Source organism: Pieris rapae, chromosome Z (assembly GCF_905147795.1).
Source record: "Pieris rapae chromosome Z, ilPieRapa1.1, whole genome shotgun sequence".
Lineage (NCBI taxonomy): Eukaryota > Metazoa > Arthropoda > Insecta > Lepidoptera > Pieridae > Pieris > Pieris rapae.
This window is the reverse complement of record NC_059534.1, coordinates 2,210,106-2,225,010: the sequence shown is the minus strand read 5'-3', so window position 1 is coordinate 2,225,010 and position 14,905 is coordinate 2,210,106. Positions and strand designations below refer to the sequence as shown.

General features: G+C 32.5%; 1 protein-coding gene across 2 annotated transcripts; it reads left to right on the top strand.

The window, feature by feature from the left end:
- The first annotated feature begins 710 nt into the window (after positions 1–710).
- On the top strand, positions 711–10,775 carry LOC111003307 (coatomer subunit beta'). Of its 2 annotated transcripts, XM_022273737.2 has the most exons (19): positions 711–840; positions 1,067–1,225; positions 1,334–1,529; positions 1,694–1,842; positions 1,921–2,095; positions 2,228–2,414; positions 2,494–2,627; positions 2,711–3,010; positions 3,081–3,171; positions 4,121–4,286; positions 4,548–4,717; positions 5,294–5,462; positions 5,536–5,684; positions 6,437–6,549; positions 6,653–6,809; positions 7,446–7,575; positions 8,553–8,728; positions 9,577–9,718; positions 10,343–10,775. In XM_022273737.2, exons 1-19 carry the CDS (start codon positions 838–840, stop codon positions 10,382–10,384), a joined length of 2,808 nt encoding a protein of 935 aa, XP_022129429.2. In that variant the 5' UTR covers positions 711–837; the 3' UTR covers positions 10,385–10,775. The 2 variants fall into 2 exon arrangements, with proteins under 2 accessions (XP_022129429.2, XP_022129428.2); XM_022273736.2 differs by lacking the exon at positions 711–840 and having other exon boundaries at positions 1,058–1,225.
- Positions 10,776–14,905: the final 4,130 nt, after the last annotated feature.

The window sequence follows — 14,905 nt, the reverse complement described above, 5'->3', positions numbered from 1 at the left end:
TAATATAGGCATCATGCAGTCGCACGTATTAAAGTTTATCATCAAATTTTTCTTAATTCAACTTGTAGAAATCTTCAGATTATATAGTTTTCGTCATCCTTGAATTAATTATTTCCTTTGAGCTAAAAAGAAACTTTCTTTAGTTTACTAGCAATTTTTCAGATTAGTGATAACTATACTTCTTAGCATGTAATGTGACTTTGCCTACCTTAATCTGAAGCGCTCTGATTATTTAACCTGGATGGGCTTGATGGGCTATTTAGAGATCTCATATTTGTTAGAGACACTTAACCGGTTACATGGTAAATTAATCTGCCACGCTGGATTAAATCCCGAAATCTCTTCTTGGGCTTTCCAGCTATAGCTGGTTAGCTATAGCTGGTAGCTTAAGTCGTGTTGGTTTTTATCGCAACAATTTTAAGTTTATGCCAGTTTCAATGTTTTTATACATATATATCATTACAGATTTTATTTTTTATTTGATGAGAAAAAAATTCTGTCTGATCTATGAATAGATAATTTAACATATTTTTATATTATACTTTATTTATCTAAAAGGGTTCCAACGCGGCAAATCTTAAAAAATGGAATATAATAAACAATAATTAAAATTAATAGGTAGCCTCGATAATAGACAACTATTGGTCAAACAAGTTACTACAATGTATAATATTATATCGCGGCAGAAAAGTGGCAACTTTAGTGTGTGTATCTGATTTAATTTGTATTAAGAAAAAAAAAGTGACACGTCCACCCACCCTGTCAAACTTTCATGGTTGTAACTCGTATATTAATTTGTAACGAATTCAAGAAAATTTCATGTATTAAGTTCCGATAATGGTAAGTTAGTGCTTTAACTTAAGAGAAAGTCGAAAATAGAAACTTAAATTTATGCCCTACGTTCTGATGATTTGTCAGCCACGTATTTACTACTTTGTTGGAGTATGTCATCACTTACATGTCGGCTTCCGATTGTAGCTAAAATTTTTAGTTGGTACTTTGATTTTAAAATTGGTTAATAAGGGTATAATAAGCGATATTATAATCTGACATTATTATGCTACAGCCGCTAAGACTTGATATAAAGAGGAAGTTGACTGCGAGGTCTGATCGCGTCAAGTGTGTAGATCAGCATCCTACAGAACCCTGGCTTCTGTGTGCGGTTTATGATGGCGATGTCAACATTTGGAATTATGAAACACACACGCAGATCAAAAGATTTGAGGTAAGCATAGGTCCAAACAGTTTTTATGTTTCTTAGGACATAAGTTTTAACTAAAAATAAAATAATTTATGAAAGTAACTTAACAAGACATTAATGATTCTATTTTAGGTTTGTGATCAACTACCTGTTAGGTCTGCAAAGTTTGTGCCTAGAAAGAATTGGGTGGTCACAGGCTCAGATGATATGCAGATAAGGGTTTTTAATTATAATACTCTGGAGTGTGTGCATTCATTTGAGGCGCATTCTGATTATGTTAGATGTATTGTTGTACATCCTACACAACCTTTTATTCTTACTAGCAGTGGTAAGTTATTAATTTAAATTTCCATTGATGTTATTTGATGTTTCCTAAGTGTACATTATGTTACTTATATTATTTATATTAATTAATGATTTTGATTTTATGCACTTCTTTAAATTTATATTGTCTATATTCATTTTGTAATTAATGATTCTTTATTTATATAGATGATTTGTTGATAAAATTATGGAATTGGGACCGCAACTGGGCATGCCAGCAAGTATTTGAAGGCCACACTCATTATATAATGCAAATTGCTATTAATCCTAAAGACAACAACATGTTTGCTAGTGCCAGTTTAGATACAACAGTGAAGGTAACAGTATTATAATATACATTTGTACTACTGCTGTTTTTTTTGTGATAACCATATATTTTATATGACCTCATTAAGGTTTGGCAACTGGGTGCTTCTATATCAAACTTTACATTGGAGGGGCATGAAAAAGGAGTTAATTGTGTGGACTATTATCATGGAGGAGATAAGCCTTACCTTATAAGTGGTGCAGATGACCGCCTTGTAAAGATATGGGACTATCAAAATAAAACATGTGTTCAAACATTAGAAGGTAATAAAGAAAACAAGTTACTTTTTTGTTGCTTATACAAATATGATACAACTTTCATAGAACAATGAAAAATTTTGTCTCAATTTAAAACATATTCTATAAATCTGTTTACTTACAAGAAATTGTTTTCAGGTCATACACACAATGTATCCGCAGTATCATTCCACCCAGAGCTGCCAATCCTTTTGACAGGATCAGAAGATGGCACTGTTAGGCTCTGGCATGCAGGAACATATCGCCTGGAGTTTTCTCTTAACTATGGGTTTGAGCGTGTCTGGACAATTTGTTCTCTACATGGTTCTAACAATGTATCAATTGGGTTAGTGTATTCTCTATCTTCTTTATATATTATTTAAAAAAAAACTTTTTTGTTCATATAAACCTCTATTCAATTTTAGGTATGATGAGGGCACCATAATGATAAAAATTGGAAGAGAAGAGCCAGCTATATCAATGGATGTGAGTGGAGGAAAAATCATATGGGCCAAACATTCTGAAATGCAGCAGGTCAACTTAAAAGCACTCCCTGAAGGTATTTGTCGTAAAATATAATACTATACAAAACAAAACTATATTTTCTATACATATATAAATATTTACAAATTTATATTCCAGATATTGATATTAAAGATGGAGAACGTGTTCCTGTTGTTGCAAAGGATATGGGTTCATGTGAAATATATCCACAGACAATTGAGCACAATCCCAATGGACGTTTTGTGGTTGTATGTGGTGATGGAGAATACATTATTTACACTGCCATGGCCTTACGCAACAAAGCTTTTGGATCCGCGCAAGAATTTGTCTGGGCCCAGGACAGCTCGAAATATGCTACATTAGAAAATTCAAGCACTGTCCGTGTCTTTAAAAACTTTAAAGAATTAAAGAGCTTCAAGCCAGAGTATGGAGCTCAAGGTACTTTCTTTGTTAATGTGAATGTTCGTCAGTATTGTTCTATTTGCTAAAAATAAAATTTTATTTCAAGGGATCTTTGGTGGCTGCATGTTAGGTGTGAAGTCGATAAGCGGTATGGCCTTCTCGTTTTATGATTGGGAACGACTTGAACTGATAAGAAGGTAAGCTAGAAATAACATTAGTTCTAAAACATATCAACTTCTTTAAAAATAATATTACTATGACTTTGAAAACAATTAAATGTATTTTATATGTTATGTAACATGCTACGCGAAGAATAAAGGCTTGAATTTCAAAATTTTAGCATTTCAATAAAATTTATTGAGTAAATAAATTAAAGTAATTTTTTTTGACTTGACATGCGAAAAATATTATAACTTTTTGTACTAATCTTTACATCAATATTTATTATGTAGTAAGTTATAATTTTATTCACCATTAGCTTGTACTAAAATTTGTCCATTCTGGTTTGATGATTGTCACATATATAAATTATAGATGCAATTTTTAAACTCAATATTAATTATGGATTACTCTTTAGTTTATAGTTTACGAAATGCGATGTCTGATGCTTTTTAATACTCTCTAATAAATAAACATGAAAAGCTGTTGCGAATTTGCAATTGTGTATGCTTCTTGTTTTATATATAAACTGTTAAAATGTAATATGCTACCATCCTGAAAATCTATGTTTCCACAGATTCATAGTATACATATTATTTAAAGATTTATGATAATTAAAACTAGTATTTTATGAATACTTAGAGGTGTATTTTGGGTTTTTAAAGGACGCGAAATTAAAAATTAAATTATATTAGTTGATTCTTGGCTTAGTATGTAATTTCAAGTGGATAGTCAGACTTCCAAAGCATAATATTAAACATTTATGTCAAGCGAATTTTATGTATTAATAACATGGGCCTTATTATTATTAGCTGGGCATTATCTATTAATTATTTATTTTATTTATAAATTCTGTGTGCAATTTGCAATAATTTGATATAAAACATGTGTACAATGCTTTCTAAATATACATAATTTATGATGCCATGATGTACGCTGTTTGTGTATATATATGTAATAAGAGAAAAACAATGTATTTGTCAACAGGATAGAAATTCAACCTCGCCATGTGTACTGGTCAGAACCTGGAAATTTGGTGTGCCTTGCCACAGATGAGTCTTATTTCCTCTTGAGCTATAATGCCAATGTTGTTAACCTCTCACGTGAGACAAACACCAATATTACTGAAGATGGTATAGAAGATTCTTTTGATGTAAGTATAAAAACATTTAGTAGGCATCAAGTACCCTATAACACCAATCTGCTAGTCAAAAAATGATGTACCATATTTTTTTTATAACCATGTTATTATAGAAGAAATTTTACGATAAAGTTATATCTAAACAGGTCTTACTGATTCAAATTCTCTGCTGGCCCTGTGACCCAATTTAGACAACAACCTCTGGGTTAAAGATATGGAGACAGATTGTGCAGACAATGTTTAGTTCTATACACAATAATATTACGATTTCAGCTGATTGGTGAAGTGAATGAAGTTGTGAAAACTGGTCTGTGGGTTGGCGACTGCTTCATATACACAAATTCATTAAATAGAATTAACTATTATGTTGGTGGAGAGATAGTCACAATATCACACCTCGATCACACTATGTACATTTTGGGATATGTCGCGAAGGAAAATCGGTAAGTTATAATTAACTTAAGTTTTTTTGTTGTTATTTGGATAGTGAGGAATTTGTTTTGGATGATTTTTCAAGTGTCAAATAGAGAGTGAACACTGTCAACCTACTTGGTCTTGAGCCTCGCCCTTCATCATGCTTTCTCCTTCACCATGCGATCTCATTGCCTCGTCTGCAGGTTTGAGATTGTAATCTCTTTGAAATGTTAGGCCTATCCTGTTCCATTTTCAAGGCTGGAATTGCTGGTCAAGGTTTTGTGGCAGAGGCCCTACAGTTGCTCATTATAGATTTCATCATTAATAATAATAATTATTTATTTATTTTTCTCCCTTAAACATTAACAATAATAATTCATAAGACCATTAGATATTTGTTTCCTCATAATTATTATATCTCAGTTATTACTAATACCATAGTACTACACAATCAAGTTAATTCTATATAAAAATACAAATAAAATTGCGAATATCCAAGTTGTTACCATAGTCATTTTTGTTTGGCACCTGCCGATCCAGTATATTATATACATTTCGCACCAATCGCGTAAGACTTCATAATAGGTGTATCGATTTATTTTCAGGTTGTACTTAAATGACAAGGAGTTGAACGTTGTGTCCTATTCAGTTCTTCTCCCAGTTCTTAATTACCAAACAGCGGTCATGCGACGTGACTTTGAAACTGCTGATCAGATCCTGCCCACCATTCCTCACGAGCATCGTACTAGAGTCGCACATTTCCTGGAGAAGCAGGTAAATATTATATGAAAGTTTCTGTGAATTCCTGGAATTAAACAATACTAAAATGACTATATTGAATTTTTAGGGCTTCAAGCAGCAAGCATTAGCAGTGTCGACAGAGCCAGAACATAAGTTTGAGCTGGCCCTATCGTTGGGTGAACTGCAAAAGGCCAAACAGTTGGCCGAGGAAGCCACCATTGCTGAGGGTATGCCTTCCGAAACGTCTGCTGCCAGGTATTATATGCTTTTGTCACTTACAATAAATATATACAAAAGAGAGATATTCATATAATTTTTTAGTTGCAGTTGGTTAAAAAGATCTCTATGCGTTTTCTATAAAGTGTACTACTTGTTTGGTTTGATTTCGCTTGCCTTGTTTCAACTCAAAATTTCATCAACATCACCATAGCTAGCACATTCCGTTTGACAAGGCATTTTCTTTTGTGAACCAAAATTCGAGGGTACTTCTCTACCTCCAGATAGTACTCTGATTTTTAGTTCCGTAGAATTCTAGCTATCACTTTTGACATGTCATAGATTACAAACCTTTTTTGCCGGGCACATTTTTCTATAACTATAACTTAACTTAACTATAACTATTATATACATTTTATTTGTTAGTGTGTTTATATAATTTTTTATTGGCCTGGAATATGTCCATTCTTTGGTAAAAACCTTTTTAGTAGCAACACTTATGAAAATTCTATGGTATGAAAGTTATTTTTATCAATTAGCTTATACCTCTTCCCTAACACGGACTAAATTAGACATGTATGTATTTGGATTTGCTGGGATTATATTATTAGTAGCAGCTATTCGTTGTAAAAATGTTGTGGAGACGGGAAAAGTAAAATTAATTTTGGATCAGTCAAAAACCTGCCCGCTCAAGGAAGCGACGTCTAAATGCAACTGTGAAAGATGATACTAGTCTAAATACAATGGATTGATGATTGATGATGAATGTAAGCAAACATAATTTAATACAGGTGGTCCAGGCTTGGGGCGGCAGCGGCTGCGGCGGCCGATACTGAACTAACGAAGGATTGCTATCAGAATGCGAAAGATTTCAGTGCCTTACTTCTCTTTGCCAGCAGTACAGGTATGTTGTGGCGGTATATGTGTGAAATGCTTAACAATTTTTTTTTATAGAACGCAACTGTTAATTATTGATTATCGGTGTTCAAGTCTGATTTGTTTCGCAGGTGATGGTGAACTGTTGGAAGAAGTAGCGAACCGTTCTGCTGAAGAAGGTGACGACAACATCGCCTTCGTAACTCATTTTATGTTGAACGACCTTGACAAGTGCCTTGAACTACTAATTAAATCGAACAAACTGCCCGAAGCCGCATTTTTTGCCAGGTACATTGATTTATATATACAACATGTAAAGATGAACATGGAATCGTTATATAGGGATAACGACGAAAGTTCGTGTGCATGCTGTCGACAATTGAGTTTATTGCGGGCTGGGATAATAAAGCGAAAGAAGTACTGTTATTTTTGAGGTTTCTAATGTGATGTCGTAAATAATTACATTTTTTCCGCTTACATTGCAAACGCAGGCTGAACCCTACGAGTTTTATCAAAATAATGCACTAAGTATTGTACAAATTGAAAATGTCTACAGAAAAGTCCGTGATGGTATATGTCTATCTCTTATGGATAACCCACATTTTTATATACAACGTTCACAGATTTTCTGTAATATATTTAGTATCAGCATTGCACCCGTGCGAAGCCGGGGCGGGTCGCTAGTTTTTACTAATTTTAAATTTTAAAAGTACTTTATTACTCAAAAGTTGTCGTCATTGACATTTGATGTAATACCATGTTGAGTGTCTCATTGTATGAAAGACAAGTAAACCAACCGCGCCAATTGATTTCGACGTTTTAGAGACTGTCGTTAAGCCGAGAGACGTTAAGTGGAGTTTTTTCGAATTTCACAGGGGAAACGTTAAAAAATTAAAATTGTATTGTGTGTTTTGAAATTTGCAGATCATATATCCCTTCACAAGTCTGCGAAGTAGTGTCATTGTGGCGTGACGCGGTCGGCTCCACGAACAAAAAGTCCGGACAATCCCTCGCCGATCCTTTGAAATATGAAAATCTCTTCCCCGAGTACGCGGTGAGTCTTTTAAGACATTAAATTATTGTATATATATCAATCGTATTGCCAATGTAAAAAGCGCGTTGTGCAAAGTACACAAGTGTAGAAGTGAAACTTCTTTGTAAATGAATTATTACTGAGGTTAAAGATTCAATAGATGATCATGTAGATCATGTAGTAGATCACTCCATGTATTTGTATATCTATATTCACACTGTTTACACCCTGTATATGTGCAAATGATACTATAAATGAATAAAAAATTTGCGTTTACTGCACAAGATGTTATACGACAGAATTGCCATCTAAACTTCTTCCAATAGCGTTTTTTTTTCTCGATCTTCCTATCTCACTCTCTCTCAGTCGCTCTCTCCCTTTACTTCGACAAAAACGCTGCTTAACTTCGTGACGCTAATGTTATCAGTAAAAAAAACCCTCATGCGTCTAAAGCAGTTTCACTTCAAAAATATTATTTATGTATTCATGATATTAATCGTTTATATACTCCAAATATCTTCTTTGATTTAATAAACGTATTAAACGTCAAAACTAAGGTTGTTACACAATATAACTATTTAATTGTAAAAACTCATCCTGTTCCTTTGATTTTATAATTATACAATTAAAGTATTCAATTTTAAATGTTTATAAAATCAATTTTTAGTACACCCTGTAAAACAATACTATGACTTGAATTCAACCCATTATATTGAGATTACTAGTGATTTGTATATTGAACATTTACATATATATTTAAGTCGGCGACTGTTAATAAAACAGTTTAACAATAATATTATGTTGTTGTTAATAATATTATTATGTTTGTAATATGTAATATTGTATGTTTTGTTGTTGATAATATTATTATGTTTTGTCGAAATCACTTGTCCAAATTATATGTAAAATCGTTCAGCAATATTGTATCCGATATAGTCGATATGATGAACTGAAGAAAACCGGATTTTTGTGTTAATGTATTAGTATTGCACTTGCAGGAGTCCTTGGTCCTGGAGGCATTTCAGCGGGAAAGAGGCTATTCTCAGTACAATGATTTGACAAATACGATTAATTTAACGAGTCGACAGGCAACAAGCAACGTAGAACGAGAAATTTCAGCTGAAATGGCAGAGATCACGAAACGACTGGGGCCGGCACCTGACTCTATAATTAAGTAAGTTTCGACTATTTGAATAATTTTTTAAGTTCGCCTCTTACCGGAATGTATTTGTTGACTTTGACACAATGAAGTTAATTTTGACGCACCCTCTTCGATAGGAGTTATTCAAAAAAATTTACGATGTAATCTCAATGTGTAATTTCATCAAATAATAATAAAATAATTAATTAGGAATTACATCCCAATTTATTGAATATATCCCGATATATTAATTAATAGTATAAATATATTAATTATAATAAATATATTTTTTTTGTTCAATTAATAAAATCGTCACTCGAGTCTATTTTGTATTAAATATTTTCTAACTGGAACCGTGGAATAGATAAATAAGGAAGGCAGAGTTAATCTCAACGTATATTAATGAATATCGACATTAAGCATGAATCATTTTTAAATTATTACTCTAGACTAATTATATACTACATCAATTACTACTAATTATTGTAGTAAATACTAGGAAACGAGGATCATTTCACTCAATAAAAATATGGCTAAATGTTATCCCATTACCAAATAATTGATGGCAAAGTTACACAAAAGCGGGCGCACCTTAATTATTAAATAAACTATAAAAATGATTTTTTTTTAATTTATCCAACAAATTTTGAAGAATTTAATGAAGCATCATTCAATGCGTATATTTAAAATTGTTGTTTTGGATGGTAGTAACTCACAACTTCAATAACAAATTGTCAATTGTAAGAAATCAATTGCCAGCCTATGATGAATGATATAATGATTGATTGACGTGGAATAAGTGATACCTAGATGATCTTATGTCCCAAAATAAACTTGTTTTATTTTATTTTTATTTTAATCAAATACATGTTTTCTTATAGTACGCCACAGTACTATGACGCTGAAACGGCCGAAGGATCGGCGGACCAAATGGATACGATCGCGAAACGCAAAGATTCTCTCGACATGGAAGAGATTGTAAGAGAGGTCGATGTTTTGTTGGAAGACACACGTTTAAGCCCGGTAAGAATTGTCTCCTAGACTCAGTTATTTTAATGATAGTTTATAATTTTTTTTCTCCTATGTATCATTAACTTAGGGTCCTTCAAAAAAAGAGCGTACCAATTCTTAAAAGGCCGGCAACGCACTCGCGAGCCCTCTGGCATTGAGAGTGTCCATGGTTGCCCACTGTTCTGTAAAAAAAAAAATTCTCTAATCAGAGTTGCAAGTAATGTATTCCGATTTTAGGGTGATATTGGGCCTTTTCATTTGACCCGAACGACGTTATTGATACTTTTAAATGGATCTATTTTATTTGTCACCATTAAAACTGACTCAATATGAACATGTAGATTTGCATACACGAAAATATCTATGTGTGTTAAAATTAAGAAACACAAGTTTGTTTATAGAATTATTTTTTAATGCAAATTTTAAATCGAATCCCAAAGTTAGAGATTCTGTTTCGTCTCACTAGACACACATTACACATTGCACACATAGCAAGATCGCTTATATATATAGATATTTAGTGTAATAATCAATCTGTTTTCGGTTTCTGTACCTTAATGTAAAAAAAAAAACAAGAAATGCTCGTTTAAAGATATAAGATTTGCCGAACTCAACTAAATTGACTTGTCGTTTCAGGACCTTTTGGACGACGCGGACCTGTTTGACGGAATAGAATAGTATAAGGGAACTATTTTATACCACACCTTGGCGCATGTGCATTTCCTAAAGTGCTGATTATTATTATAAGATATCATAGTATTAACGATAATATTTTAAATACGTATATCCAAAAAAAAAAGCTCAAATTATACATCGGACATATTGTGCGCAGTCGTCGGTTTTATCTATTTTGTACATTATACATGTTGTTGATAGATGTTGAATTACATAAGTGATAAATCCAAGTCTAAATATTGAAGCAATAAAAATAACTTCCGATTGCGTGTTTTCATTCCAGAGCGTCGCTTAAATTAATAAACGTCGATTTCATACTTTATTCATAACTTTAGAATAAACTGTATTTAAAAGCATTATGTCGAATAAAATAAGAGAAACGTGTTATATAAAATCTGTGTTTTATTTCACTCAAAATTCTATTATATAGACAACCTTTTACTGAGAAATACTTTTACACATTTAAAGAAAAACACTTTTTTAATGGATTTAAGTTATGTATGTATGTTATTGTAAACTTATAAATTTAAACATAATTTTAAATTTAACCGACGTTTCGCGTGCTTTACAGCGTGCGTGGTCACGGTGACACGGTGAATACATAACTTCAATCCGTTAAAAAGTGTTTTTCTTTAAATCTGATCAGTTTCTAATACTTACGTAACTTCAAATTACATTTAATAAATAATTAAATTAAATTTTGCTTTGTTTGAACCACTAATTAGATCAATCAAGCTTAATAAGTATGTTACAGATTTTTTTAATAGGTTTAGGCAAGATTTTCAAATTGTGTGGGAAAATTGAAAAAAGTAAATGATTATTTTAAGCTAATAACATTCTAATTAAAAACCTACAAGTTTTTTATAAATTAAACTATTTTGAATTTATCAATATTACCTGATATAATATAATGATAATAGCTTTTTGACAATGTTCCCCACGAACATAGGAGTGGTGTAAGTTGTTTGCAAATATTATCAATAATTATTGTTTTCTTTCTTATTTCTTTCCTTCACGTTCCTTTACGTTCCATTCCTCGTAGACATGTTATTTAATTATTTATGTTCGAATCATTAATGGCTATCGTAAGATAGACATGTGCAATGTACACGTGTCGCCCCGAACGCCCGAACCCAATAATGTATCCACAATCTCAGATTGAAAACAATACGAAGACAATCCGGTTTTGGCAACGGATAGAATGCAATCTCTTCGCTCTTTACGATCATATTTCATAATCAATATAACCCAAATGAAGTAAATAAAACCGTACAAATCATATTAATAAATATACATATGTATGTTTAAAACATATCAAATAGCTTTAAATTATTTTAAAAACTGTTTTAAGTTAAAATCTTAAGATAGGAATATTGGCACAGTTGAACTGTCATTTTCCGACCGATCCGACCTACCATGGATAGCTTGTATCGACAGATGGCTATTACAATCCGTCGAATGGTTATTGGCACATATTTATCAATATTTGGATTAAGAGGTCTATCTCAGATGGTCAAAAATGGAATGAGATAGGTTATTGGGTTTGGACGTAAGACTTTCTTGTATAAGTATATTGATATTTCACCCTTCAGTCATTCTAATGTTAAGTACATTCTAGAAAGCATATAAATAATGTATCTTGTTAGAATAGAAATGTATGGTGGAGGATGCCCTACCACAACGATGCGGTCCTTATTGTAATAAATTATAGCATGTTACGTGTAAAATATTAATATAAGGAATGCAATAAAGATTTGAGCTTGAGTTTAGTTCGTCTAGTGACTTCGTCATGATTTCGTGAATTACTAAAACATTGTCTTACCCAAGTAAATGTATTGTTTTTGTATGTTGTAAGTGGTTCGTCATGATATGTGATATTTTGTAGTTTAATTCAAATCATATTTCAGACCTGAGTCTGAGAATAAAACTATGTTATCAGCAATCTTAAGTTGTTTACTTAAACATTATTTCTGTGGCCAATTATGTTTTCCATTATGCTTAGAAGTACTGTTTTTAACACGGTAGGATAAAGTGGGTCGCCTTGTGTAATACCTCTTTAAATCGGAGTTATGCTCCCGTTTGTTTTAGGTCAGCTTATATTTTTAGGGTATAGTGTATCTTTAATTATTTCATCTCCGATGATACCAGTTAAGCAGATGATACTGGTCCTACGTGGAGGCCGTTTCACATTCGTTTGAGGTTTATTTATTTATATATATGGTCAAATTTCAACAAAAAAATGTTAAAAAAATTATTATTATTGTACCTTTATAAAATCTATTGAAAACCTTTTGCTATCCATTAATCCTCTCTCATCTTAAGGAAAATAACTAAGGTAACAGATGTTACAATAACAATCAAGAAGCTAAAGTGGAAATGGGTGGGACACATCGCAAGAGGTACAGAAAAGTGGAGCAAAAAACTGCTTAACTGGTGCCCAAGGTACAGCAAACGCAAAAGAGGGAGACAACTGAGAAGGTGGATTGACTACATTAAAGAAACGGCAGGTGGTACATGGCAGAGAGTGGCACAGTGCAGAGAGGAACGGCGGGATTTGGGGGAGGCCTTTGCCAATAAAGGGCACACAGAGCAGCAGAATTGGATTAAAATGGAAATTTGTTTAAATGTATATAAAGTATATAATGTTAAATGTATCTGAATAAAGGCTATTATTATTATTATTATATATATATAATAGATCTACGTTAGGGACGTCCTTTAACAGCGACTACTGCACATAACATCAGTGCTGTGCGACACATGATACAGGAAGTTAAGAGAATGAGAAAGCAACAGATACGTGCAAGCCTAAATTCCTAAGGTACTTCTTTTGCACCCTTTCAATAACTTACATGAAGCAACCGTATGAAAGGTATAGGGAATTGAGCCAGCCGGTTTCAAGTATTGACCTTACTCATCACGAATATAGGACTCCAGTAGTCCGAAGGACCAGCTGAATTCCGCACGACAAATTCTGCCCTATTAATCCATCTGTAATGGTCCACATATCCTCCGCAAATGGAACAAAGCACTCAAGGAGGAGACTTTGCCTAGCGCCTAAAAGAGATTTAGATCTTAGAGTATTTTAATCGAAGAGGCATAAGGTGTGTGTTTCAGTTGTGTGTGTGTGTTTCAACTGTAAATCTCAGTTGAAATTGTTTTTTTTGGGTAATTTATAAATGATGGAATTTTTCGCAGTGGTATTTTGCTTTTATATTTCTGAACAATTTTATGCACATCATATATGTATGATCAATTATTAAAAATCCTTGTATGAAGCTTGTCATGTGGGCTGAAACTATGTACGTGCGTGGAGATAATAAGAGTTAAAGATTTAATTATAGGTAGTTAATTACCAACACAAATTGCCTTTTTAAATGAAATAATACCTGACTCTGCCCATTTATTTACTAATATTTAAAGATAGCTGTTAAAAATATTTGCCTTTTATTATTGCTACGTTGGGTATACCATATTGCGAGGATCAATTTATTTGTCAATCTGGTCTGCAATCAGCTCCATTTAATGGTTTTGGGCCTTGCTTTAGTCCGCCTTTTTAACGATTTTCCAGTCTAAAGTCTCAAATACAACCTTCTAAAATTACTTGTTTAAATTTTTGTAATGAAAGGTAAACTATCTAATTTAACTTTATTTAAGCAATTTCCGTAAATTTGCATTAGTAGGTGATTTTTCGAAAAATAAGGTCACTTCTTACGTGTGCACACTAGTGCACGCAAGCATTTTTTATCATAGGTATTGTCATTATCCTAAATATAAAAGCTACTATGTTGTAGTTTGGGTTTTAAACTTTGGAGTATACTTTGTCCAACATCTTTTATATAAAATTCATTCATCAGTTTGTGGTTAAACTCCTCCGAAACGACTTGACCGATTCTCATGAAATTTTGTGTGCATATTGGGTTTGTCTGAGAATCGGACAACATCTATTTTTTATCCCCCTAAGTGTGTAGGGTAGTCCAGCCCTATATATATTTTTTTAATTTTTAGATAAATTTTTATTCTTTTATCAACTGTAACAACAGAATTAAAAAATACATACAACCTTAAATTTTCAAACCTCTACGATCAACCCCTATTTTTGATGTGAAACATCTATAGCCGCACGTAAAACCGATTTCTGCCGTGGCGACGCATGCCGTTGCGACGCGTCGCCGCGCTATTTGATGGTATTGTTATTACAAAATAATATAATAATATATCACAATGTGTTACATTATAAAACCGCTGTGTTTTGTATTAATTGTAACCATAGCAGTCTTGTTTAGGAGCGCGACAAATGCATGCAAAAGTAGTTACATATTATATAAATTTCACATTAAAAATATTTAATGAAAATAAATTTTTATTCAATAAATAGTCATCGTTATCTGGAAAAAAATCGTAATATTTTATTTTATCATTATTTAGTTCCTATCACAATCTGTTCTTTTCTGCTTATTACTTTTCCAAAATAATGTCGATGTTTCACATCTGTCAGGCGTCCCGTGACGGCTCACATTTTTA